Source organism: Trachypithecus francoisi, unplaced genomic scaffold (assembly GCF_009764315.1).
Source record: "Trachypithecus francoisi isolate TF-2019V2 unplaced genomic scaffold, Tfra_2.0 Lachesis_group2, whole genome shotgun sequence".
Classification (NCBI taxonomy): Eukaryota; Metazoa; Chordata; class Mammalia; order Primates; family Cercopithecidae; genus Trachypithecus; species Trachypithecus francoisi.
Window position 1 is genome coordinate 164920596 of NW_022681465.1, and position 26453 is coordinate 164947048.

The window sequence follows — 26453 nt, forward strand, 5'->3', positions numbered from 1 at the left end:
TAGGGTGACTATGGTCAATAGTAACTTAATTGTACTTTCTGAAATAATTTGAAGAGTGCAATTAAATTGCTTGTAACTCAAAGGATAAATGCTTGAGGAGATGGATACCCCATTCTGCATGATGTGTTTAGTTCACATTGCATGTCTGTATCAAAACATCTCATGTACTCCATAAATAGATACATCTACTATGTCCCACAAAAAAAAAAAAAATTGAAGAAAAAGAAGTAGGGTGTGCAAAGCACTCTGAGATAACAGTTTACCATTTAATACAGAGGATGATGAACAGGGGCAGGAAGACCCGCACGAGCACAGCCAGTTTTTCCTGTTTCGTGTGGGACCAGAGGGCCCTATAAGTCCCAGCAGATCTGACTCTGTCACCACCACACAATCTAATGATTGACATTCCCAACAGAACACTGAATCATAAGAAAGTCACTTCATCCTTTTGAAAGGTACCTAAGTACACATCCCATTTAAAAATAAATCTATCCCCAAGCACTTAAAGTGTAAGTGGCAGTCCTAACACTCAACTCTCTAGAATGACATTTTCATCATGGGTTCTGAATAGCTGATATTTTATGTTTTTTTTTTTTTTTTTTTAGTGCTTTTTCTGTTATTTTCAATTTACCATTGCTATTTATAATTCAGTTTCTATTACGGAAGAGTCATGGACACGTGGTATTGAAGATGCTCCCTGGACCCTACAAACTTTCCTTTCACATCATTATGAACAGTCAGAGAAATACAAGGGCATCCCTTACCGTTCCCCTGTGTATCCTGGACTGCAATGACATTGGCCTGTGGCAGCATCACACATCCCTCCATTATGGCACTGGCATTCTTGGGAACAGTTCTTTCCAAAGCGACCCTCGGGGCAAGGCTGACCACATACTGTGCCCTGCATTCAAAGAGACTTGGAAAATTAGATGGGCCTCCAGCCAGGGAAAGACGACTGATGGATGAAGAAGAAAAGAGAGAAAATAGAAAGGAGGGATAAGGGAACAGGGCTGCAAGAAAATTAGATTGGGGAATTTTAGAGCACATAAACTGTTCATCATCTTTAAAATGTTAGAAACATTAAATTGACTTAATTACTCAGTAAGCCCAAATCTCAAGATACATTCAAAGATGGCTGAATAGTAATATTAAGCAAAATCCATATTAAAAACTGAAGTTTAAGATAAAGTTACATCAAACTATTATGGCAACCTAAGGAATGTATAAATCCTCCTGATGTTTTTCCTTGTGTCTTACATGCACAATAAGTCAACAATACTTATTGAGCATCCGTTACATAAATGGCAACATCTGCCGCACACGGAATATCCAAATGCTTTACCATATGTTCTAGAGAAAATACGCATTTTATCATTGACGTTATTTCTTAAAATGTAGCATAACACAAGATTGAAATTTTATGTACCTGAATTAACAATCACATTGCCAAAGAAAGACTTCTACAGGAATGAACCTAGACATTTATTTCAGAAAAAAAACATTTTATTTTCAGCAGATTCAACAAGCATTGCTGAGCCAAGATCAATAGGAAACTTATTTCCTGGAGAGAAAAACCAAGAGAATAACTTGGATATTTCTCCTCACCCTAGAGGCTGTCCATCTTGTCAAGCACAGTCATTATATTTACTCCAATCCTGCGTTGATAAGAATAAGATACTGGGGCCGGGCGCGGTGGCTCAAGCCTGTAATCCCAGCACTTTGGGAGGCCGAGACGGGTGGATCACGAGGTCAGGAGATCGAGATCATCCTGGGTAACATGGTGAAACCCCGTCTCTGCCAAAAAATACAAAAAACTAGCCGGGCGAGGTGGCGGGTGCCTGTAGTCCCAGCTACTCGGGAGGCTGAGGCAGGAGAATGGCGTAAACCCGGGAGGCGGAGCTTTCAGTGAGCTGAGATCCAGCCACTGCACTCCAGCCTGGGCGACAGAGCGAGACTCCGTCTCAAAAAAAAAAAAAAAAAAAAAAAAGAATAAGATACTGTACCATTAACTCAATGAAATACTCTGTTTTCTTCTTCACTTGGCTGTAACACTTGGGCTCACAGCTTCTCATCTATTTATTGGACTTATAATTAGACAAACAACATATCCCAAATAACAGGGATTTTTCTAATGTTTTTAACTATTGGAAGCTGTTGCTCTGTCCTCCCTCTCTCTAAAAAAAGGCAGACTGTGGGCACTCTGAAATTGGAGGCAAGTGAACACCAGATGGTTTCCTAAATGTTTATTCTGGACAGCATAAGCAAATACATTTCCTCTAACTCCTGGCTACCCACAAAGGCAGTTGGTGTGCTAATTAAGTCTCCTCTGGTGGTTTCTAGCTATCTACAAACGGGAAATTTCTTCCACAGACTCTTGGAATGGAAAAGGCCTTTGAGAGATGATTCGAATCAGCACTTAACTGAGAATTGTCTACGTGCCAGGCGTTGAGCACTGGGACATAGAACCAGAGATTCTCACTGAGAATCAAAGATAAGGTAACAATCCTCAATTAGCTCACAATATGGGGAAGAGGACAGATGTAAAAATCACTCTAGTCCCTCCACTCCAGTCTGACATGGTATACTTAGTGTGAGGTAAAAGCATGACTGCAGGAGTAATGTACTGAAGGTCGGTCTGTGGTAAGCAGAGGTGAAAATTCTCCCTCTCTCAGGGCCTGACTTAACTACCCATAGTGGTCCCACACAAGCTTCAGAAATGCACTGAAATATTTTCGTGCATAAGGATTAACATTCACAAGCAGCTTTAAAGAGGACATGATTTCTCTTAGTTGAAATACGAAGGTATGTGTGTGTAATAGGAATATATATTCAACTTTGAAAAGCACATAGGATGACAGCACAAATAACATGTTGTAAAGGAGAAGTATAAGTTGAAAGCTCAGCTACACAGGAGAAAAAAACAAGCTGAAGGATTTTTGAAGCAGAAGTGAGGTAAGGGGCCCAGGACACAGAGAAAGAGGTGAGGGGAGGCTCCGTTGGGCCGCTAGAGAGGGGTCCATCTGTCCACATACTGGGACTCCTAACCCAAGCCTGCGGTTACCATTTACCCACACCCTGACCACCCCAACTGAGAACAGCCTCAGCATCAAGGCAAGGCAACTCCACAGACAATATCTACACAGAAGTCCTAGGGGTAAAAGGCCCACAGCTCCTTATCCAGAGAGCATGGGATTCTCAATACTCTGCTGCTCCAGCAAAATACTTTCATCGCAGAAGACCAACGCTGGCAAAAGGCTGATAGGAAATGAAAGAATAGAAGGAGTCAAAAATAACCTAGCATCTTTACCTCAGACAACTAAGAGAGAAGTGTTAGTTTTAACCAAGACAAAAAAGGTAGAGGAGGAGTAGCCTTACAAAAGGCTTGGGTATACAAGTTTGAATTTATTAAATTTATTAACATCGACTCTGCCAGGCCTACTCAAACCTGCTCAGTACTCCTTAAACAGCTTCTCTTTCACCTTGTCCTCATCGTCAGGCATTCAATTAAAGTTCTCCCCTCTCTCAAACTCCGTTGCCTCATGCTGTTTCTCCACGCTTTGCCTCTAAAATGAACTTTGTCTGGGCTACTCATCATTTCTGACCTCTCAGATCTGATTTTTATTGTATACTTGCCCCAGTGGCCTTGACATCTTAAACTCTCTCTTACTTCCCAAGACCCTCACTGAAAAATGAACTCCAGTTCTTCTTTGTTCCACAGCCACAAGAAAGGGCAATACCAGACCAATTCTCCTCCCAGGTCTGGCTGTGGAGACTCTAGCTTGGACATTGCCCAAACAGATGGTGGCTTTGTGTCTATAGGTTATCAAGGTTGGGGTGACAAATATAAATCTAAGCTCAAGGCAGGTAAGATCAACATCTAGGAAAACCATCAAGTGCTTCTTAAAGCTATGGGTCTGGATGAGATAGCCAGAGTGGATTTATGGTGAGAAAAGAGAAGGACAAAACTTAAACCTACAAAATCCTGTAATGAAGTAGTATGTAAAAGAAGGGGGATTAGAAAAAGAGATCTTTAGTATGAAAGGTAAGAGAGGGGATGATTAGAAAAATAGAAGGCAAAAGAATTAAGGAAGGGAGGTTGGTGATCAACAGAATGAAAAGCTTTGGAGAAGTGAAGCTGAATGAGAACAGAAGAGTCTTGGCAATTCAGTCCCTTGTAACCTCTGAAAGAACAGCTTCAGCACTGCTCATGGAAATAGAAGGTGATTAAAAAAAAAAGTCAATTGCTCTGTTAAATAGTTTGCTAATGAAGGAAACAGGTATTGGTTGCTCACTCATCTGCCTTCAAGCAGACATAGGCACAAACAAACTCAGAGAGATGACATCAATATTATTCTATTTCCTGATTTCAGATGTCTAATTTGAAGCTAATTGTCACTGTGTATTCTACGTAACTCTAAGCATGTGAAATTGCTACATGAAGAAAGGGTATCCTGCTCAAAGTTTGGAAAATATGTTGAATAGCTTCTTCTTGGATTATCACACTCAAGGCTCTGAGAAGTCCTGCAATATTTGGTAAATGTGGTTTACCTCAATGTATCTCCAGATTTATACGATTTTTTTTTTTCACATGACACTTATACTGTTGAGAATAATATTCCCAAAGAACAACAACAACTCCTGGAACAAAATTATGAAAATAATTATTAAATAAATCTAGTGTTTATCAGCACTGACTGTCATGTGAGACTAGATATTTGTCTCTCTTTTTTTTATCCTTAAGGGAAATGCAGGACAGATGGCCACTACCCTTTACATGACAACCTTTGATGCACTTCAAGTCTAGGACTAAATCACCTTCTTCTGTCTCCTCAGAAATGAAGAGCTTTGGCTTTAAAATGGCTTGAGTCTGTCCAGTGTTGAAATCTTCAACCATCATGGTAACTTTCTTCTGTGCTAAAATCTCCTGCATGTGTATTCACTGAGTATCCTGGAATGGGTGACTTTGGGGTGGGGGCAGAGGAGGTGGGAAGGAAGCTTACCATCCAGCCAGAAGGGCAAGAGCATTCTCCAGTGACGTGATGACACACTCCTCCATTTTGACAAGGGCATCTCTGCTCACACTGTGGACCATGTTTACCAGGAGGACAAAGATCCTCACAGCTGAGGGATTAACATGTGACAAAGGACACTGTTATTTTCCAGACACATGATCCTCAGGTTCACAGGCACAATAGCGCCCAGGATCCCCAAAATAGACAAGCTTTCTGTGTTCAATAATCGCTTCATTTAATTAATTGACATCAAGAACATTAATCATATTGCCTGGAAGTGTCTTTGAGGAGTCACCCAGTCCTTCCCTTTGTTTTGGGGTACTTTCTAATAAAGCCATTTCAGTTGGAAGAGAAGCTGCCCTGTCTGAGAACACTGAGGAAGAAAACTGGCCAAACACTCATTGGTGACAGGAACTTTTCATGTAACTCTTATAAAGCGCTTGTGCTCCAATTTAAGTCTACCTTTGTTTATGTGTTTGTTCTATTCCCAAAGAAAATTGAGATGTTGTACATCACACCCTTTGTGCACATATTCATCATTCATTTTTTTCATTTTTAAAATTGTACTTTAAGTTCCGGGATACATGTGCAGAATGTGCAGGTTTGTTATGCAGGTGTACATGTGCCATGGCGGTTTGCTGCATCTATCAACCTATCATTTAGGTTTTAAGCCCCACATGCATTAGGTATTTGTCCTAATGCTCTCCCTCCCCTTTTCCCCCACCCCTAGACAGACTCCGATGTGTGATGTTCCCCTCCCTGTGTCCATGTGTTTTCATTGTTCAACTCCCATTTATGAGTGAGAACACGCAGTGTTTGGTTTTCTGTTCCTGTGTTAAGTTTGCTGAGAATGATGGCTTCCCGTTTCATCCATGTCCCTGCAAAGGACATGAACTCCTTCTCATCATCCATTTTTGGCGTTCTCTCCTCCTGACTGACAAGTTTCCCTTCTCTCACCCACCCACGTGTCGCATGGCCCTTCTTCTCTAAGCCTTTGTCTTTCCTGCTCTCCTGGGAATTTGCTCCAGGTTTCCTAGAGCCCAATTCAATTGTGGCCTTAATGAAAACCCATAAAAGCAATATGAACAATTAAACAGTTTGAGATAATCTTCAATTCTGAAAATCAGGACTTTCTAGGGTAATGCATTTTTTTCTTTAGCTCCACTCTACAGACATTTAACACTGTTGGCAGGAAGTGTTTACCTAATCAGCCATATTTTGTTTTTTCAAGTTTTAGTTCTGTGATTTATAAATGTAATTTTCTCAGTAAGAGAACAGGATTTTTCTATCTCTTACTTTTTTTTTAGCAACTCCTGCCTCTTAATTCTGTTGGTGAATAGAAGTGAACTGAAGCATGCCCTTTCCACAAAATAAACACAGTGGAGGTTAAGTAGTTGCTTGAATGTTCCTCAGAAAGAATTAAACTGTGTGTGCACATAATCTACATAGATGTAATACACATATCTTTACATTCACAAAGCAATATGTATCCATGGGCATTAAATAACGTATGTATCCCTGAGAGTTAATCTTTTATTATGGACTATTTTTAACACCTTCCTCCTTTTCTCTTCTAATGCACTGAACCCACCCAGCTTTCCCCAGCTATTTAATTGCCACAAAGAGCAAAAAGACATGGATCATTAACACCCAGCAGTATAAATGAACGTAATCTCGGGAGATCCAAACAGAACCCCAAATATGCCCCAACAACCCCCAAATAGTGCCATTCCACACAACATCCTTACTGACCCTCTTTCTCTTTGCCTTGCTAAAAGGAAAGCATGGAAGCTGGCCCTTAGATTCAGGCTGAGCTCTGATGTCCAAGAGCCAGCAGCAGCAGCACCTAGTGGCCATCACGGCTGACCTCTGTATCTGTGCCTGCAGCCTAGACCCATCAGTAGCTCTTCAGGCAGCAATGCAAACTGAAGCACAAGAAATATGATGGCAGCAGCAGCATGAATGGAGAGGGTGGGTGGGCTCCGCTCTGCTGCTGGGCAGCACGTGACTTACAAGGCTCCGGTGTATCCTGGTGGGCAGCGGCATTCCCCCGTGACGTGGTCGCAGGTGGCTCCATTCTGGCACTGGCATCTCTGATGACAGTCGTTACCATAGGTGCCCTGCTCACAGCGGTCCTCACAGCGCCAGCCCCGGAAGCCCGCAGCACAGTGGCAAGCTCCAGTGATGGGGTTGCACAGAGCCCCATTTTTGCACTGGCACCGGCTGGTGCAGTGGGGACCCCAGTGATCACCATCACAGGCTGAGGTTGGGGAGAGAAACAATGGATATCAGAGCATGGGTGTGGGTAAGGGAGAACCAGGTTTCTTCTCCTCTTGGGGAGAATGGCTTGGTGCCCTCTCATCGCCATTCATTAGCTGGACATCAGGGTCCTGGCTCCAACCCATGGCAATGCTTCACAAACTGGTGCTCAGCAAAAACGGGCCACCTCCTATCACTCCATTGTTTAACTATCACTTCATTGACAATCATGTCAATAAAAAAATAAAAAGTCCCCACGCGTTTACTCAGACTGTGTTCTGAATCCAGAGTGTGGGGTCTGATGTGGCTGGAGAAATGGGCTAGGGGAAGAGCTCAGGGGGTCTGCAAGGAGAGCAGGCTGGCTAGGCAGATGGGAATGATCAGCTCATGCAGGGACTTTTTTTGCATATGAAGGGGTTTGGATTGCATCTTGTGAACAAGGGATGGGTAGTGAAAGATTTTAAGCAAGAAGGGAGAGCACAGATTTGCCTCCTCCTAGGTGTGTGGAAGGAGTTGACGATGAGAGGCAGAGAGATGGAGCAGGAAAAATGGCAACAGTCCACATCACCGTCACAGGCAGTGACCATGAAAAGGGAGAGGGGACCCAGAGGCAGAGGTACTGGGGAGTAGACTGACCCTGCTACAGGTCTGGGCCAGAGTCCTGAGTCCTCTAAGAAGGAAACTACTGATTTGCTTTTAAGATATCAGTCAAAACATCTGTGATTGGAAGGTAATCAGAATTACCAACCAAAATAATAATAATAATGGGCAGAAAAAAATCGACAAATATGCTTAAATACATTGACATATTTAAAAAAATAAGACAAGCCTGAAGCTGAAGAATGCACATTAAATAAAAAGATAATAGAGAAACAAAACTGGGTAAAAGGCAAAGGAAGAAAATAGCATTTGAGAGATAGATTTAAAGTGCAGTTCCAAAGCAAAGAAAGAGAGGCTTCAATACAAAAGTCAGTGAGTAGAAAAGGGGAGCAGGGAAGGAAAAAAACTTCAATTCCAAACATTCTAAGAAATTAGAGACGGTGATGATAAACAAAATGTGTACTCTTAATATGTATTGCCGAGCCAGCAGCATATTTATTTATTAGATGCTATAAAAATCACTTGAAGAAGAAGCATCCTGCCTAGAGCTCTTAGAATAAACTGCTTTTATGATTAAAAAAAAAAAAAAAAGAAAGTTTCATTTCGTAAAAATTTTGTAACTTCAACAGACCTGGAATAAATTGTTCAAAAGAAAAAAACTCTAGGTACACAGCAAACAACTCATCAGAAGTACTGAATCTGTCTTCCAATATTAGAATCTACCTTTGATTTCATAATATCAAAAGGTTTAAATGAATAATTCTGTTTTTAATCAGTATGACTTTGGTCTCATTAGTACTTTAATAAACACACTTTAATACAATTAAAAACAATGAGAGAGAATTATGGAACCTAAAGCAGATCAAGAAAGCAATTACCTAAGAACTCACAATCTTCTTTCACAAAATAAGATTAGGTGGTAGTTCCAAAATGAGACTGAAGCCTAATTGTTATTCATATGAGTTATTTCTTTTATTGCCTATGGATATGGACAATCAGTCTTTTTTCCATTGTAATTCTTTTAATGTAGGATCTCAAAAGAAAAAAAAATCTTTAAGAAAATTGCATGGTACATTCCTTTTGATCCTCTCAGCTACCCCAGGTAGGGAAGACTCCATCCTGTTTTGAAGGGCCTCCAAAATAAATTACACATGCCTTTATAACTTGTTACTTGATTCATCAATCCTCAAGAGTAAGAAAAATCATTCCACATGAGCCAAATCCATTATCTTATCATTGAATCCTTTTCTTCTCCTGACTTTTTCACAGTATAGTAAACCAGTTCACCACTGTCCTCTATATTAAAAATGACCCTATTCACAAACGTGAATGCAGCTTGGCCTGCTCTTCTCTAAATACTACAACTCTAATACTTTTACTTAGTTTCAGAAAGTTTATTTGGTTTCATTTATCCTTTTACTGAACGCTCTCCAAAGTTTCCATGTCCCTCTTAACTTCTAGGAGCCTCAGATATTGAATTAAATATCTGTCAACTCCTTATGTTCAGTGGAGAATTAGTTGACTGACAAAAAAGAAATTTTACCTAATAAAATTACCTTGATACAAACAGCAAGATCATGTCAAAAGCACTTTAAAAAATCATGGTGGGTTATTACAGAGTTTTCCCCCATGTGACACCATGGTCTTGGTGGCCCCAGGCACACATGCTTTACAGAACATGTTTTATAAAACAAGAGAGTGGTAGGGAGAAGTACAGGAACTGAGGGGACAGGACTGATTTCTCCTTTTCTTCACAACCGTGTTCTACACCTCATTCAACAACTTATCTCCCAGTGGAACAGTCAGGCAGACACCAGCTCTGTTTTCTTAGGATTCGAACAGAAAAAGAACAACAACAAAAAACTTTGAAGATATCTTATGATAGAAATGAGTTTATAGCAGAAATTGATAACTATCAGCATAGAAAAATGGGCTTCAGGCTCTTCAAGAAATATTATCATGTTGACATGGTTAATTTCCTGGCTATATCCAAGCACAGTGACATGTATTCAAGTGATAACTTCCCCGCTTTGGGCTGTATTTTCCTAAACGGCCACTAATACATGGACCTTACAATATGAATACTGTTCATTAACATGGTCTATTCAGGAAACATATTCACATACAGATCTTTACAGACAAATAGGAATTAGAACAAGTAGGACACAGAAACCTGGGTTGAATTCAGACATTACTGTGACTTCCTTTCCTTTCTTCATTTGTCATATTTAACCATTTCAATGTATCCATTTTTAAATGTATCCCAGTGAGTTACACAGGCTACAGCACATAAGCCAGCTTTCATCCCTGATAACTACAAGGGTAAACTGACTTTGTCTAGACTGGAGGCAGAATTCATTCCTCATGTTTAGTGCAGAATTTGACCAGTTATTCTGAATTGAAGTACCATGTTTGGAGAGACAGCTTGGAGAGAGTGTGAACTCAAACCATCTGACATCTTTTCCTTAACACCTCACTCTAATCTCACAGGGCAAGAGTTTCTTTCGCTCCACAAGAGAAAGTGACTGGTTGGCTATTCCCACTAACAACTTATAAAACACATAGTTAACATGAAAATAGCTTGAGTATTCTATTTTTTAAAAAGAGGTAAAGGAACAAAATTTTAATTCAGATTAAATTGAAAGTGACCTAAATGCTATGAGCAAGTGCCGACTCATTTTCAGCCTCTGGTTTCAGTTCTTACTGTACTAACCGCCGGAAATGGGCTCTCAGGTGCAAGATGCCCAGATTTATGCAGATATTTCATGGAATGGCTTAATGAGAGTCTCAGACAGGCACAGACAGCTTGCTCTAATAAGCTCTCATAATAAGTTGGAAGTTTAAACTGCTGGTTTAGTACTACTTGGATTATATATAATTGAAGCTCCAATCCTTAAGTAAAAACTAGTAGAGAACTGGATCTTCTCAAAACAATAGACTCACATTGGAACCCTTATGGCTATAACTTTCAATACCCCAGTAAGCCCAGGTTACATTCATGGGCTGGGTACTGAAGTTCATTTAAATGATATTTTTTAAGTACCTGCCATGCGTCAGACATGGTGCTAGACTGGAATTCAAAGGAAAATAAAGAGCACAGGCTTCTAGCAGCTTACCATTTCATGACAGAGACATCAAGTCTGAGGCAATACAATACTGAATAATAAGTAATAAGGTCAGGGGATGGATGAGGTACAATGGAAAACATAAAGAGGTGATACTTAACCAACCAGTGTTGGTATATCAGAAAAGGCTTCCCAGCTAAACTGTTGCCTAAACTGAGACCAAAAGGCAGGGTGTGCCATGTTTAGGTACAGGGTAGAGGACTGTTAAGTAGGAAGTCTGGGTGTGAGGGGTGCAGGGGCTGCAGGGAATGATACATGCAACAGCCAAAAGACTATGGACACTAACTTGATTCTCTCTGCTATTGTACTATGGCCATTAACATTTTCACAGCTCTGTACACAACAAAAAGAAGTAGGAATAACTATGGAGAGATAGTAGACCTGTCCTCTCGCTCCCTCAGTACTCCCCAGCCTTCCAAATGCAGCTCAGGAAACTCTGTCCTTACGCACCCTTTTGAGAACCGATCCAAGATACTCTCTGAAAATAGTATTATCTACTTTCCATGTCATTCATTTTGCATTCAGATGATAATTTTTCTTTATTTCACTTTTTGTAGAGATGGGGTCTCACTATGTTTCCCAGGCTGATCTTGAACTCAAGGCCTCAAGAGATCCTCCATCCTTGGCCTCCCAAAGTTCTAGGATTACAGGTGTGAGCCACTGTGCCCAGCAACTAGTTCCTAATCTTTATATTTGCTGGCCTAGTTCTGTAATTTCCAAATGAAACTGAATTTCATAGATGTTAGGATGCAATGACACCCTTTCTTCATTTCAGCAGAGTCAACAGAAGGTTTTGCACAGCCATGTAGTCATCTGTTTGACAATGATGATTAGATGCATTCTGATTTCAGAGGTGAAAATCTGTGCACCCTGGGTCATAATAATAATGATGTTGAGACTGATACTTACAGTGATAACGGTAACCTCCCCCGTGAGTGCAAATCCACATTTTTTTTTTAAGACAGGGTCTCACTCTATCACCCAGGCTGGAGTGCAGTGGTGCAATCTTGGCTCACTGCAGCCTTAACCTTCCCTGGGCTCAAGTGATCCTCTCACCTGAGTAGCTGGGACTACAGACGCCCACCACCACGATCGGCTACTTCTTTGTATTTTTGGTAGAGATGAGATTTCATCATGTTGCCCAGCCTGGTCTTGAACTCCTGAGCTCAAGCTATCTGGGCACTCTGGCATCCCAAAGTGCTGGGATTACAGGAATAAGCTGCTGCAGCCAGCTGGAAACCACCACTCTTATGTAGTACTATAGGACAGTAAATGACCACGTCCTTATTAGAAAGTAGTCTGGCAAAGTCTAATAAAGCCCCTTTACCATAAATTCTTCATTTGGGAGTTTTTCCCAAAGAAATAAGCATGCATATGTGTGTAAGTGTGTGTATGTGTGTGTGTGTGTGTGTGTAGATACACATAAAGACAATAACCATTCATAAAAGATAAATAACTGACTCATTAATAATAACTTAGCATGCCCACAGACACTGTTCCAAGCACTCATGATAAATTAACTCTCATAGTGACCCCATGAAATAGGTGCTATTGCTGTCCCTATTATGTAGATAAAGACATTGAGATCCAGGTGACTTGCTCAACGTTACACAGGTAGCAAGGGGTGAAGCACAGACCTCCTGCCTCCAGAGTCTGTGTTCTAAACCACTCTATTTCAAAGCTGTAAGGATATTTATCCTAGCACTGATTATAACAATAAATTGAAAACAACCTAGTTTTCCAGGAATAGGCAACTGGTGAAAAAAATTTGGTACAGTCATACAATGGAATACTATCCATTAATCAAATGACTTTATAGAAGATAATTTTATCAACTGGAACAATATTTATGATATCATAATTATAAAAAGTAGATTTTAAAAAGGCCAGACAGAGTGGCTCATGCCTATGATCCCAGCACTTGTGAAGCTGAGACAGGAAGATCATTTGAGGTCAGGAGTTAGAGACCAGCCTGGGAAACACAGCAAGACCCCACATCTACAAAAACATACAAAAATTAGCCCAGCCTGGTGGCTTGCACTGGTAGTTTCAGCTACTCAGGAGGCTAAGGTGGCAGGATCACTTGAGCCCAGGAGGCTGAGGCTGCAGCGAGTCATGATTGCTCTACTGAACTCCAACCTGGATGACAGAGTAGGACTCTGTCTCAAAAAAAACAAAAAACAAAAAACAAAATCTCAGAAAACAATGCACCATATAATCCAATTTTAGCAATATATCAGAATGAACCCAATGAAACTGTCATGAATTTAGGTAAAGATGGCCAAGTATCAGCAATTGCATATGGTTGAAGCTACTATCTGGGGAAAAGAGGGAAAAGGGTTAAAATGAGAAACAGAGACAGAGCTACAGTGAAATGGCATCAATGGGTATCTCTGGGTCTTGAGATTATGTATGATTATTCTTTTATTCATTTGGTTTAACCAGGTTTTCTAAATGTTTTACAGTAAATGTGTATCCTTTTGGCAGTAAAAGAAAAGCAAGCGGTAAGATTTTTTAAATGGTTCTATCTGCTGAGGATTTACATCATGCCAGGTTCCGTGCTTTATGCTTTACCTATCTCCTTCCTTTTAAAAAGGAAGTACATGTGCAGGTTTGTTATGCAGGTAAACTCGTGTCATGGGGGTTTGTCATACAGATTATTTCATCACCCAAGTACTAAGCCTAGCATCTAATAGTTATTTTTTTCTGATCCTCTCCCTCCTCCCACCCTCCACATGCCAATAGGCCCCAGTGTCCATTGTTCCTCTTAATGTGTCCATGTGTTCTCAATGTTTAGCTCCCACTTATAATTGAGAACATGCAGTATTTGGTTTTCTGTTCTCGCATTAGTTTGCTAAGGATAATGGCCTCCAGCTCCATTCATGCCCCTGCAAAGAACATGATCTCATTCTTTTATATGGCTGCACAGTATTCCATGGTGTATTTGTAGCACCTTTTCTTTGTCCAATCTGCCGCTGATGGCCATTTAGGTTGATTCCACGTCTTTGCTATTGTGAACAGGGCTGCAGTGAACATTGACGTGCATGTATCTTTATGTTAGAACAATTTATATTCCTCTGGATATATACCCAATAATGGGATTGCTGGGTCGAATGGTAGTTCTCCTTTCAGCTCTTTGAAGAATCATCACACTGTCTTCCACAATAATTGAACTAATTTACACTCCAACCAACAGGGTATTCCCTTTTCTCCACAACCTCGCCAGCATCTGTTATTTTTTGACTTTTTAATAGTAACCATTCTGACTGGATTATACCTATTTCTACTCCTCATGACAATTATGACAAGCACATAGAGGATATTTGGGATTAGAATATTTAGATAAAATGTCCCAAAACTAATCAGTGGGGGCATCAGTACTCAAATCCAAGGCTTTCTGCACACAAAAAGTCAAGGGCTTTACATGAGGCCATTCTGCTCCTGAAGTACTGAAATTATGTCTCAGTTAAGTATAATATTCCACCATTATATTCCTCATCTAGTATGAAACCAGCACTCTTTCTAAGGCAGAGCAACAAATGATTAATGATTCACTGAGTAAGGCTTTGGGGTCAGCCAATTACTCAGTATTTAGGGACACTGAGAAAGAAATTACCTCAGTAGTGAGAACATAAAGACATTTCTCAAAGAGAGAATAAAATTAAAGAGATAGCCAGATTTGAAAAGCTTCTAGAAGTTGATAATAATTCTATGTAGGCTGGGCATGGTGGCTTATACTTGTAATTTCAGCACTTTGGGAGGCTGAGGGGGGCGGATTGCTTGAGTTCAAGAGTTCGAGACCAGCCTGGGTAACATGGTGAAAACCCATCTCTACAAAAGATACAAAAATTAGCTGGATGTGGTGGCATGCACCTGTAGTCCCAGCTACTCAGGAGGCTGAGGAGGAAGGATTGCTTGAGTCCAGGAGGTCGAGGCTGCAGTGAACTGAGATGGTGCCACTGCACTCCAGACTGCGTGACAGAGTGAGATCCTGTCCCAAAATAATAATTATGATAATTCTATACAAATAAAAAAGCTAGAAAGCTTGCTATGAACATAGTATCAATGTCATTAGCTTTAAGAGTATATAGATCTGAAAACCAGACCCATGTAGTACCTGACACATAGCTGGCACTCAGAAAATATCCAGTGAATAAATGAGAGTGATTGTGAATGTAGAGCGCCATAACTTTCACAAGCAGAGAAACCCATAAAATCATCATCAAAATTCTAGGTAGATTATTCCTTCCTAACCTGCTGCAAACCCTTGGCCCAATTTTCCATGCAAAGGACATGAAATAGAGAGTGGAAGGCGAGGCTTTATAAGATATATTGAGTTTGTAACATGTGCCAGGCATTATTACATTATGAGGGACATTATGTAGCTATTTAATTTAAACCTCACAATAACTCAATGAGTTAGGTATAATTATTCCAATATTTCCATTTGCAAAATGAACTCAGTTGGCCATTTGTTCAAAGCCACTTGGCATTCCAGTGGCAAAAGCAAGGGTTCAACCCAAGCCCATCAATGCAATGTCTCCAAAGCTGCAATCATCCCTTATACCACACTGACCACCCCAAAGAAGTGATGGTCATCAATTACATACAAAACCGGAATCAGCGCAGATTAACTGCTTCTGCCTGGTTTTCAAAGGGGAACATTCTAGAACAAATGTCTCACAACTGTTTATCTGGGAAATAATAGTTGTTTGCTTAAAATGACAGTTCCCAGGCTTCAAGTTGTAGCAGCAGGTTCATCAGAATAGTTTTGATAAGGAATATCCTATCATGCCCATAATCACACATGTATTGACAAAAAACAAGGCATTAGAAAAAATCTTTGAACACATGTAAAGAATATAGTAAATCTCCTTTTTTCATGTAGGACAAGAAAGGGGGCATCATTAGAGATAAACAGAAATGTTAAATGGAGAGGTGCTCTGGAGGAAGGAATAATGATATTGTCTCATCTAAAGGACTCCATCAGCAACCAACCAAGCAATTGATAAAAATAGATGAACTCATTTTGCCCTTTAAGAAAGAAGTGATGTTTACCATCATGTTCACCTTGTTACAAAATTCCTCAATCACTAGCTGGCTCAAGGAGGGCCTCTTTACATTGGCTAGACCTGGGCCCTAGCTGGCCCACGGCCAATTCACTGCTACAAAACCTTGGGGTAGTCCCCAACTTTTATTTTTTTGTAAAATGAAGATGGCAGAACACACTAATTACACAAAAAGTACTTTTTGTGATATGTGACACTGCACAGATCTAGTAACAGCAGAAATTTTATTCCATGATTTGCACATTGGGATGTCCCAGCCCAGCAAAAAGAATGCCCTAGAAAAACATCCTCCAGCTATGTATGAAGCTGCACTAACGTGTCTGACCTTCGTTTGTATTATTTGTTTGTCTTGCGTGAGTCATTCATGCCAGAAAGGACAACTTAGTTCTCACAATGTGAAATTTCAGAAACGAAATTGCCCAGTAACTCTATAAAGAAATAAAGAAGCCTCAAACCTGTCATTCTTTTTTACAAAGACAACTGGAGTGAGTTCAGGCCTGCAAGGAAACCCAGAACTACTTTACATTTAGTCTTCATTGCCAATTAAAAACTGGGGTTTAGACATTTCCTACTTGCTGGTGACTGTATGTCCAGAAGCGTAGGCTTGTATATAGGGTTCAGAAACATAAAAGGAGAAATAAACAAAAACATGACTTTCTTAGTAATCCCCACTTTAGCATAAAAAGATGTCATAAATAAAATATGGAGAATATTGCCAAATTGACAGGTGCCACAGAATCTCACTACCCTGATTTTTCTTTAGTTTATCTATGCCCATGGTTCACCAACTAAGACGACAGAAGCAACCTTGAAATGCAGTTTGAACTGTAAGACACTTTTTAAAGGAACTGATTCTAAATGACAGATAGCAACAGAAATGCCAAGTTCTGTGTACCTGTACTAGGTATAAACCCTAGATGAACTGAGCAGGTCAGGTGTTTTTTATTGTTTGTTTTGTTTGTTTGTTTTTAGAGACGGTCTTGCTGTGCTACCTAGACTGGAGTACAGTGGCACAAACATAGCTCACTGTAACCTCTCACTCCTGGGCTTGATTGATCCTCCCACCTCAGCCTCTAGAGTAGCTGGAAGTACAAGCACATGCTACCATGCCCAGCTAATTTTTAAAAATATTTTGTAGAGACAAGGTCTCACTATGATGCCCAGGCTGGTCTTGAATTCCTGGCCTCAAGCAGTGCTCCTGCCTGGGCCTCCCAAAGTGCAGGGATTATAGTCATGAGCCACCACACACAGCCAGGTTGTTGTTGTTGTTGTTGTTGTTGTTGTTGTTTTAAAGTCTTGGTTTAGTAGCCTTAGGATCTAATTGTTGAAATGCATAGGGGTCAAGAACTTTAAGATATATCTCTACCAGATACTTACAGTGGGATAACATATCAAATCTTAGAACTCAAGCTTATCATAGGGAAAGAGATGTCCGCTTAGAATACATAACTAACCCCACTGGTGTTACTGTTTGCAATAACGAACACTACATGTGCCTTCAATATTATAAATGTCAGTCCGGCACAGTGGCTCACACCTGTAATGCCAGCACTTTGGGAGGTTGAGTCAGGCAGAACACCTCAGGTCAGGAGTTGGAGACCAACCTCGCCAACAGAGCGAAATCCTGTCACTACTAAAAATACGAAAATTAGCCATGCATGGTGGTGCACACCTGTAATCCCAGTACTCAGGAGGCTGAGGCAGGAGAATCACTTAAGCCAAGATCACACCACTGCACTCCAGCCTAGGCAACAGTGAGACTCTGTTTCAAAAACAAAAAAATATATAAATATCAAGTATTTATTAGGATGCATCAAAATCGGTATACTGACTTGACAATATATATTTACATAAAGTTTGGCTATAATGTTCCCCATGGACTTTAAATATAGGAAAATCCATGACTATGAGATAAATTAACAGAGAAGAAAATTTAATACTTTATAGTCTAAAACATAGGCAAAGTACAAATAAGTCACTTTCAAGAAAATCTCTCTACAGAGTGCCTTTTAGAGGAGACCAAAATAATTTTCCACTGTCTCAAAGGATAGAAAAACATGGTTCTTCCTGAAACATACACCCTTTCTTCTTAAGCCTCAGTTCCCTCAGGGTCTTTTATCTCCCTGTGATTTCATTCCTTGTGCTTCAGGCTAACAAGGCTGTGGTGTGTCATTCCCTTTGTTAATGGTGAAGAAAAGATCCTCATTCAAAACATCAAGCACTTTAAAAATAAAACAACTTTATAAAGCTTTTCCATCCATGAAGAAGAACAATAAAAATGTATTTTCCAGATACTCTGAAAGCATTAAAACCCCATGTCCTTCACATGTCAAAAACCCCTCTGGAGAGCTGACAGAGTGCCAACGATCACCGTGGACAACCACTCAGTGCTGTTTATATTAATTTTATTCAGTGACTGAGAGAGAACCTTTATTCTTCTTTAAAAATGTTTGTTAAATGAATTTTCAAAGCATGAACTGTCATTTTATAACTTCAATGTGAGCTTATCTCAAATTATTAACCAGAAAAAGAGGTGTGAAATATTTATTCTCTATTGTGCTGAAGTGTAAATGTTGATGTATCTCTATGACAACATATCGATGATGCTATTCACGGTGCAGAAATATCTCAAGGATATAACTTGTCAGCTAAAATTACATAATTTGGGAGGATTACATTCATTCACTGACATCAAAAGAATAATAACAACCTCAGGAGCCTTGCTGTTAAAAGTCTTGTCATAGTTTTATTCTTTTGATCATTTATTCTTTCGTTAAAAATATGTTAAGCATCTTCTTTGGCTACGAAATTCTATTTATTGAGCACTTACTACTTGCTCCTTACCAAGACACATACCATAGCTAAGATTTATTTATCCATTACAAGAGACTGGCCCACAGTGAGATTCATCACAGAAGAATGTGCTAGGTGTTACAAGACACAGGATTGCACGCATTGCTGAGGAACATAGAGGACTTATGTCCATGCACCTTTGGGCAGAGGAGAGAAAGGAGGGGAAGAGAAGGTTTCCCAGAAGAAGAAGTAGGATTTGAGATGAATATTAAAGGATAAACATTCAGGACTGCCATTGTGAAAATGCTTATTATCTTCCTTCTGGACATGTGAGGATAAAGGATAGAGACTTTCAATGACTTCCCTAAAATCCCAGAGTAAGAAAACTAGAACCCTCAATGCTAATTGGATGATCTGAAAGATTTAATATAGTTTTCTTGAGAAAAAAAATTTAAACGATGGGACTATGAGAGACTACAAATAATGCTATAACAAAGGCTCATGTACCCACAGCAGAGACTTAACTGTTTATGAACATTGTATAACATTTGTTTCATTGTTGAATTCAAGAAATGAAACATGGCAGATAAAGTCCTATTTGACTCCTTCGTGCCTGGTTCTCAGCTCTTTCCCTACCCTTTACCCCAAAGGTAAACACTGTGATAGTTTTAATATATGTCCTTCTAGTCTGTGGGGGGGGGGGGGGGGGGTGTATTTAGAAATAAGATATAGAATTATTTTATATATTTATTAGTTTTATATAAAATGTTTATGTTGTGGTGAATCTTTTGTTATCACCCAATATTATGATATTGAGATTTACTTTTTATTCTTATTTATTTATTTTTGAGACAGGATCTCACTCTGTCTCTGAGGCTGGAGTACAGTGGCATGAGCCTAGCTCACTGCAGCCTTGAACTCCTGGGCTCAAGCAATACCCCCACCTCAGCCTCCTCGATAGCTAGGACTATAAGCTGATTAATAATGATACGTCTGCTAATATAATGAAATGCTATATACAAGTTTATAGTAATGGAGTTCATTATTATACTATAAACTGTTATGTAACATTTCACCATATTAACAGCCTCCAAAAAATTTACCTCTTCCCACATACACAGACATTTTTAGTTGTTTCCAAAATTTCACTGTTAAAAAGATGCAAATAATATATCTCCTAATATATGTTTCCCCAAAATACATAAACAAATTATAAAGAAGTAGAAATAAAATTGCTGGATTACATGGTCCACACATTAAAATTCTACTCTAGACATAGTCAAATTGATCTCTAAAGTTACTCTACCAATTTACCTTCATGGAAGTGGTATGTGGAAGCTTCCTTTCACATCCTTGGCAAAGCTTAACTTTTGAACCATTGCCAGACTTCTTAACCATTGCCAATCTGATGGTGAGAAATGACATCTTGTTTCTTTATTATGTACTTTCCTGTTATTACAAGGATTAGCATATTGTCATGTTTATTGGTCAATCAGCTTCCTCACCTCTGAATTACCTTATCCTACCCTTTGCCTATTTTAAAGTTCAGAGGTTCTTTTACTTATTGATTTGTGGGGGTTCTTTACATATTTTATATAATAATCATTTGTCTGTCTAATTATGTTGCAAAAATATTTTCCTAATCTCTCACTTCTCCTTTAACTTTGCTTATAGTATCTTCTGTCTTAAAAGTGTTTTAAACTCTGATCTGGTCTAAATATTCTAAAAACTAATTTAAAGCATGGATAAATCTGCTTACATAATACTGATTTTACCACATAAGTTTCTTTTTTTAAGTGGCTGCTTTTCTTTAATGTATGAACAAAAATTTCCAATTATATACTAACATCAAGTTCAAATCAATTCCATTAAAATTTAGACTTTCTTTACAAGCTACCTACCTCCACTAGTTTTATGCAAAAATAGTGAGTAGTAAAACCATTTTGTTTTCACTGAATTTTAAGATGACACCGTTTATTTACGGACCAAGAGCTATGTTCTTATAACCTCTACTATTTGTCCTACTGGAATAGTCTATAACTAGGAAAAATATTATCGTCTTTTTACTTCTGCCCTTTACGAGTTTTATCCATCTCAAGAACACTTAATTTTCTTCAGGCTATAGGCACAAATGTTCAAACTCATTAAAATTAACTAGGTTGTGTATGAATTTTAAAAAGACTTTGATCAAAGAAAGACAAAGAGTGATTAGCTTTTGTGGGAAAATTCTGACCTTAGGAAATTTTCAAGTGTTTTAAAAAGTTCTTTAACACGGTCACAAACAATAGATATCAGATATAGCCAAGAAAGAAGCTGAATTATAAAAATAAACCAGAACAGGCTGGGCACAGTGGCTCATGTCTGTAATTTCAGCATGTTGGGAGACTGAGATGGGTGGATCATTTGAGGTCAGGAGTTTGAGACCAGCCTGGCCCACATGGTGAAACCCCTCCTCTACTAAAAATACAAAAATCAGCCGAGCACGGTGGTGGGCTCCTGTAGTCCCAGCTACTCAGAAGGCTGAGGCAGGAGAATCGCTTGAACCCAGGAGGTAGAAGTTGCAGTCTGTCAAGATCGCACCACTGTACTCCAGCCTGAGTGACAGACTGAGACTCTTGTCTCAAAATAAATACATTAATTAATTAATTAATTAAACCAGAACAACTAGTTTCAGTCAATGGACAATGGACAGTATAACCCCCTGAGACAAGATACACGTGGCTCTATTAGGATCGGGCAGTAGTCCAAGACAATAGGAGAGGGAAACAAACAAACAAGGTATGTACAGCACCATCCCGTACATATCATCACTTTACTCTGAGCACAGCAGCCAGCAAGCACATAGGTACAGTCAGAAAATGGTTTGTATATGTTTCATGTATATGTTTATATGAAAGAAGTTATAAAGATTTATGATCTAATATTTCTGCTCCCTGTACAAACATTCTTTTAAACCAGGCTGTTATTTCCTGCTGTTTATTTGATTAAAGAGGAGTCTAAAAAGATTAATGAAATATGACTCATCGCTACGTGATTAGAAATAATTTGTAGTCTGCATTTCTTTGCCTAATCTCTTACTGTTCATTTGCACTTTGTATGCATTTGCACACCATTTGGGTACAAATTTAACAACAAAGTTCTACGTCCTCACATAGAATTTCCACCTTGAGAAGTAATATGAGAAAGTTTAGACAGCAAAATTGTTAAACATTCTCCACTCACACAAGGGCTGATTTTCAAACACCTTGCTTAATCATGGGGCCACCATTTCAGAAGTCACTCCTCTATCTCAATAATAACCTTGATGTTTACACTATAATCTATTCTCTCTTGAGGGTGAGGAACTCCCAGATCTACATTTTCCTCAAAGTTCACAGGAACCACACCCAGTACATCTTGCCTGGCTTCTACAATTTCATTGCTGCTACCAGTCTATGGCCAGAGGATCTTCTGCTAAGTCATTAAGAATGAACATGTTAGCCGGGTGCGGTGGCTCACACCTGTAATCCCAGCACTTTGGGAGGCCAAGGTGGGCGAATCATAAGGTCAGGAGTTCGAGACCAGACTGGCCAACATGGTGAAACCCCGCCTCTACTAAAAATATAAAAAATTAGCTGGGCGTGGTGGCAGGCACCTGTAATCCCAGCTACTTGGGAGGCTGAGGCAGGAGAATCGCTTGAACCCGGGAGGCAGGGGTTGCAGTGAGCCAAGATCACGCCACTGCACTCTAGCCTGCGTGACAATGCGAGACTCCTTCTCAAAAAAAAAAAAAAGAATGTGTCTACACTGCACACAGCCACAGGCTTCCTGTGCGTCCCGAAGCCACAGGAGCCTGGGCAACCTTAGGCGACTGAAAGAAAGACTTCGCGTCATGCCCTCTCTGTCAAAGACCTTTGGTCTGCTCCTCCCTGGATGCTCCAGATGCTTTGATGATCTGTTTGTTTATACACGTCAGCTCCTCTATCAACCTAAGAGCCCCTCGAAAGAAGAGGCAGTGTCTTACTCATCTCTCATATCTCATTTTTATATCTGTCACTGCTCCTGGCACATTTATGCTATCATTCCTTCCATCCACAAATAATTGTTAAGCATAACTGTGTGCCCAGGACTGTGCTACACATTCAGTGACAGCTAGACAGCAGAGATAAAACAGACAAAATCCATGTTTTCATGGGGCTTACATCCTGGAGGGGAGACAGATAAGAAAAAAAAGTAAACAAATCAAGTATTTTTAGAAAGTGCCTATTTAAAAACGTTAAAAAGGAGATGTGATACAGAGTAATAGGGTCATAGTCTTTGCATATGGAGGTCAGAGATAGTGTCTGTATGGTGATGGCACTTAGGCTGACTAATTGACCTACAGAAGCCAGCCATGTGGCCAGGCGTGGTGCCTCACACTCGTAATTTCAGCACTTTGGAAAGATGCTGAGGTGGGCAGATCTCTTGAGGTCAGGAGTTCGAGATCAGCCTGGCCAACATGGTGAAATCCCCTATCTACTAAAAACACAAAAATTAGTCAGGCGTGGTGGTGGGCGCCTGTAATCCCAGCTACTCAGGATGCTGAGACAGGAGAATCACTTGAACCCAGGAGGCAGAGGTTGCAGTGAGTTGAGATTGTGCCGCTGCACTCCAGCCTGAGCAACACAGTGAGACTCTGTTTCAAAAAAAAAAAAAAGAAGAAGAAGAAGCCAGCCATATAAAGAACCAGGGAGAAGCGTATTATTCTGAGCAGAGGAAATAGTGAGTGCAAAGGCAAAAATAAAAATAGTGTGTTCCAAAAATGAAAGGCAGAGGCTGAGCACTGTGATGTCCTGAAAGGTAGAAGAATGAGAAGGCATCAGGGAAACAGGAAGAAATAGATCAAGCATGACTGGATGGATCGTGCTCAGAGCTTTGGAGTTTATTCTAACTGCAAGGGGAAATTCCGGCTGGTTTTGGGAAGGAGAGCAGCATGCTCTAAAGTACATTTTTACAAGATCACTCTGGTCTCACTCTGGTCGTAGAGAATTGACTCGGTGGCATCTGAGGAAGAAGCAGGAAGACCAGCAAAGAGAGTATTGAGATCACCAGTTTAGAGAGAATGTGGCATGGACTGGAGTGGCAGCAGTACAGATAATGAGAAGAGGTTGGATTGGGTTATATTTTGGAGTTGAACCAACGAGATTTGCTGAAAAATGAATATTGCACCAAGCATCAAAAAAAAGAAAAATCAATGAATGATATGAAGTGGAGTTAAACAACATGACAGGCCAGTCTTATCTTTAAAGCCACTGCATGAACTCACTAGCACAAGTAATTTAAACATCATTAGTATTCTTACTATGCCAGAAGCAATATACACTGGACTTGATTTCATCTGGTAAGGACATCTGTGATCAGAGGTTGGAAATAATGAACCAGATAGATAAATAAATAAATAAATAAATATAAAATAAAACTTTACCAGGTCTTCTGTCTGAGGAATCTCGTGGCAAGGAACTGTGGACAAAGAGAGGCTCCATTTAAAGCAGAGTAGGGGGCCAGGCATGGTGGCCCATGCCTGTAATTCCCAACGTTTTAGGAGGCTGAGGCAGGAGGATCACTTGAGCCCCAGAGTAGGGACCTGCATGGGAGACATGGGGAGACCCTGCCTTTACAAAAAATTGGAAAATTAGCTGGGCTTGGTGGTGTGTGCCTGTTGTCCCAGCTACCCGGGAGGCTGAGGTGGGAAGATGGCATGATCCTGGGAGGTCGAGGCTGCAGTGAGCTATGGTCACACCCCTGTACTTCAGCTTGGGTGACAGAGCGAGACCCAGTCTCAAAAATAAATAAGTAAATAAAGAAGGGTGTGGCCTGTGAGACAAGAAGAGACGTCACAAAGGGCTGCCCCCTCCTCTGTTCGGTCAAAAGACGGCCATGTGTGAAGAAATGAGATGTAAGCTATGTTTGTCACACAAGGAATCGTAAGTAGCATTTACTTGTCATTATATACTGCCAGGCACAGCACTGGAGAATACCTGTTAAGTCCTTATTTAATCCCTACAAGCCTATGAGTATAATAGATATTCTCATCTTTGTTCAAAGCATGAGGAAAGGGAGGCACAGAAACATCACAGAAAGAAGAGCAGCTAGGAGGATGGCAATTCCATTCCAGGATGGGTGATGCAGGGTAGTGTTAGTAGTTCTTTGCCCCTCCTGAAAGTGGGAAAGAACAGCCCAAATTTTGGACTCCTTAGGAAAGGCAAAATCAGCAGTTTCTGTCTGTGACCTCTATCAAACTATTTGGATGGTCCATCAGTGAAACTACCTTTGGGACCATTCTGATGAACTGTTCAGAACCCAATCCTTCCCAGTTATCATCATCATCCTGCCCCCAACACCAGTGAACCCAACTAATTTACTCTTATTCTTGCTGCTCCATCAACCTGATTTCTAAAGTAATTCTGACAGCGCGACAGGCCTGTTAACGACTTGCAGTGAGGACTGGGCTCCCAGCGTCTGCTCTCCGCAGACAGCATCGATCCCACCATTGTTGTCAGTCAATAGATCTTTATGGCAGACTTTGCTAGGAAGTATGTCAGCTTTTTGAGCCTTACGTTTCTGGCTGGTAATATCTTTCAAATGGATTCCCCCCTTCGAATATCCCGCAGGCAAAATCTTACTACTTTCTCCATGCTGTACATCATGCCTGCTTTACACAAAAGGTTATCAGTGTTCCTTACACTGCACCTGAAAATGTTTAAGCTAGTCTTGCCTCCTAGGCATATTTTCACTACTGCCAAGTATATTTAAGCAAGAATGCTATTAGTGACTCAATAAAACCCAAGTCTGGAGTTTCTAGACCAAAGTTAATTTCTATTTTTGCCTCTATGTGGTACTAATGTCAAAAGCAAAGAGCCCGAGGGACAAGCATTTGAAAACCATATGCTGGCTGATTTAGGACTCTACCATTTGTGCCCTATAGCTGTAGGTGAAACAGATTTCTCTATAGATGTTTGGGAAATTATAAATAGGATTATATGGCTTAAGAAAACAAATGTGTTATTGCTATTCATACAAAAGGTTTCAAGGGCTTCCATCACAAAGAAAGATCTCAGGAGTTGCATATACATATTGATTAAAGTAAGTTGTACATAAAATCACAGACTTGAAAAGGAGTATAAATAGAATCTGCCCCAACATTCACCAAATTATGAGTGAGGAAAGTCTAGATGGGTGCCATTATGAATTCATCATCTCTAATATTAACGGGCCCTCAATATCTCTCAGAGGGTTTGTTTTCATAATCGTTCGGTGTTGTCTGCCCCTGTCTCCTGCTCTCATTCTCCTCACTGTTTTTGACTCTTGCTACTTTCAGCAAACCTGTTTTCCAACTTCCAGAGGACCCATACCACAGTAATTAAAGTTACTGGCTCTGAATGAGATGCAAGTTTGGCTCCACCACTTACTAGATATATAAATTCAGGCAAGTCACCTAAATGTTCTGCACCTCCGTTTCCTCATCTGTAAATTAGGAACGATAACTGCAACCATCTCATAGTATGTTGTGGCCATTAAGAGAGTAATTCCTGTAAAGCTCTTATAATGATGCTTGCATACCAAGTGCTCAATAAAGA

At 40.1% G+C, this 26453-nt stretch overlaps 1 protein-coding gene across 1 annotated transcript in view; it reads right to left on the bottom strand.

The window, feature by feature from the left end:
- Positions 1-26453, bottom strand: part of MEGF10 (multiple EGF like domains 10) — a 136518-nt gene that overhangs the window by 59189 nt on the left and 50876 nt on the right. The window contains exons 5-7 of the mRNA XM_033181376.1: positions 7026-7272; positions 5001-5121; positions 765-901 (exon numbers count right to left, since the gene is read on the bottom strand). Of these exons, the coding sequence (XP_033037267.1) occupies positions 765-901; positions 5001-5121; positions 7026-7272 (505 nt within the window). The remainder of the gene's footprint in view (positions 1-764; positions 902-5000; positions 5122-7025; positions 7273-26453) is intronic.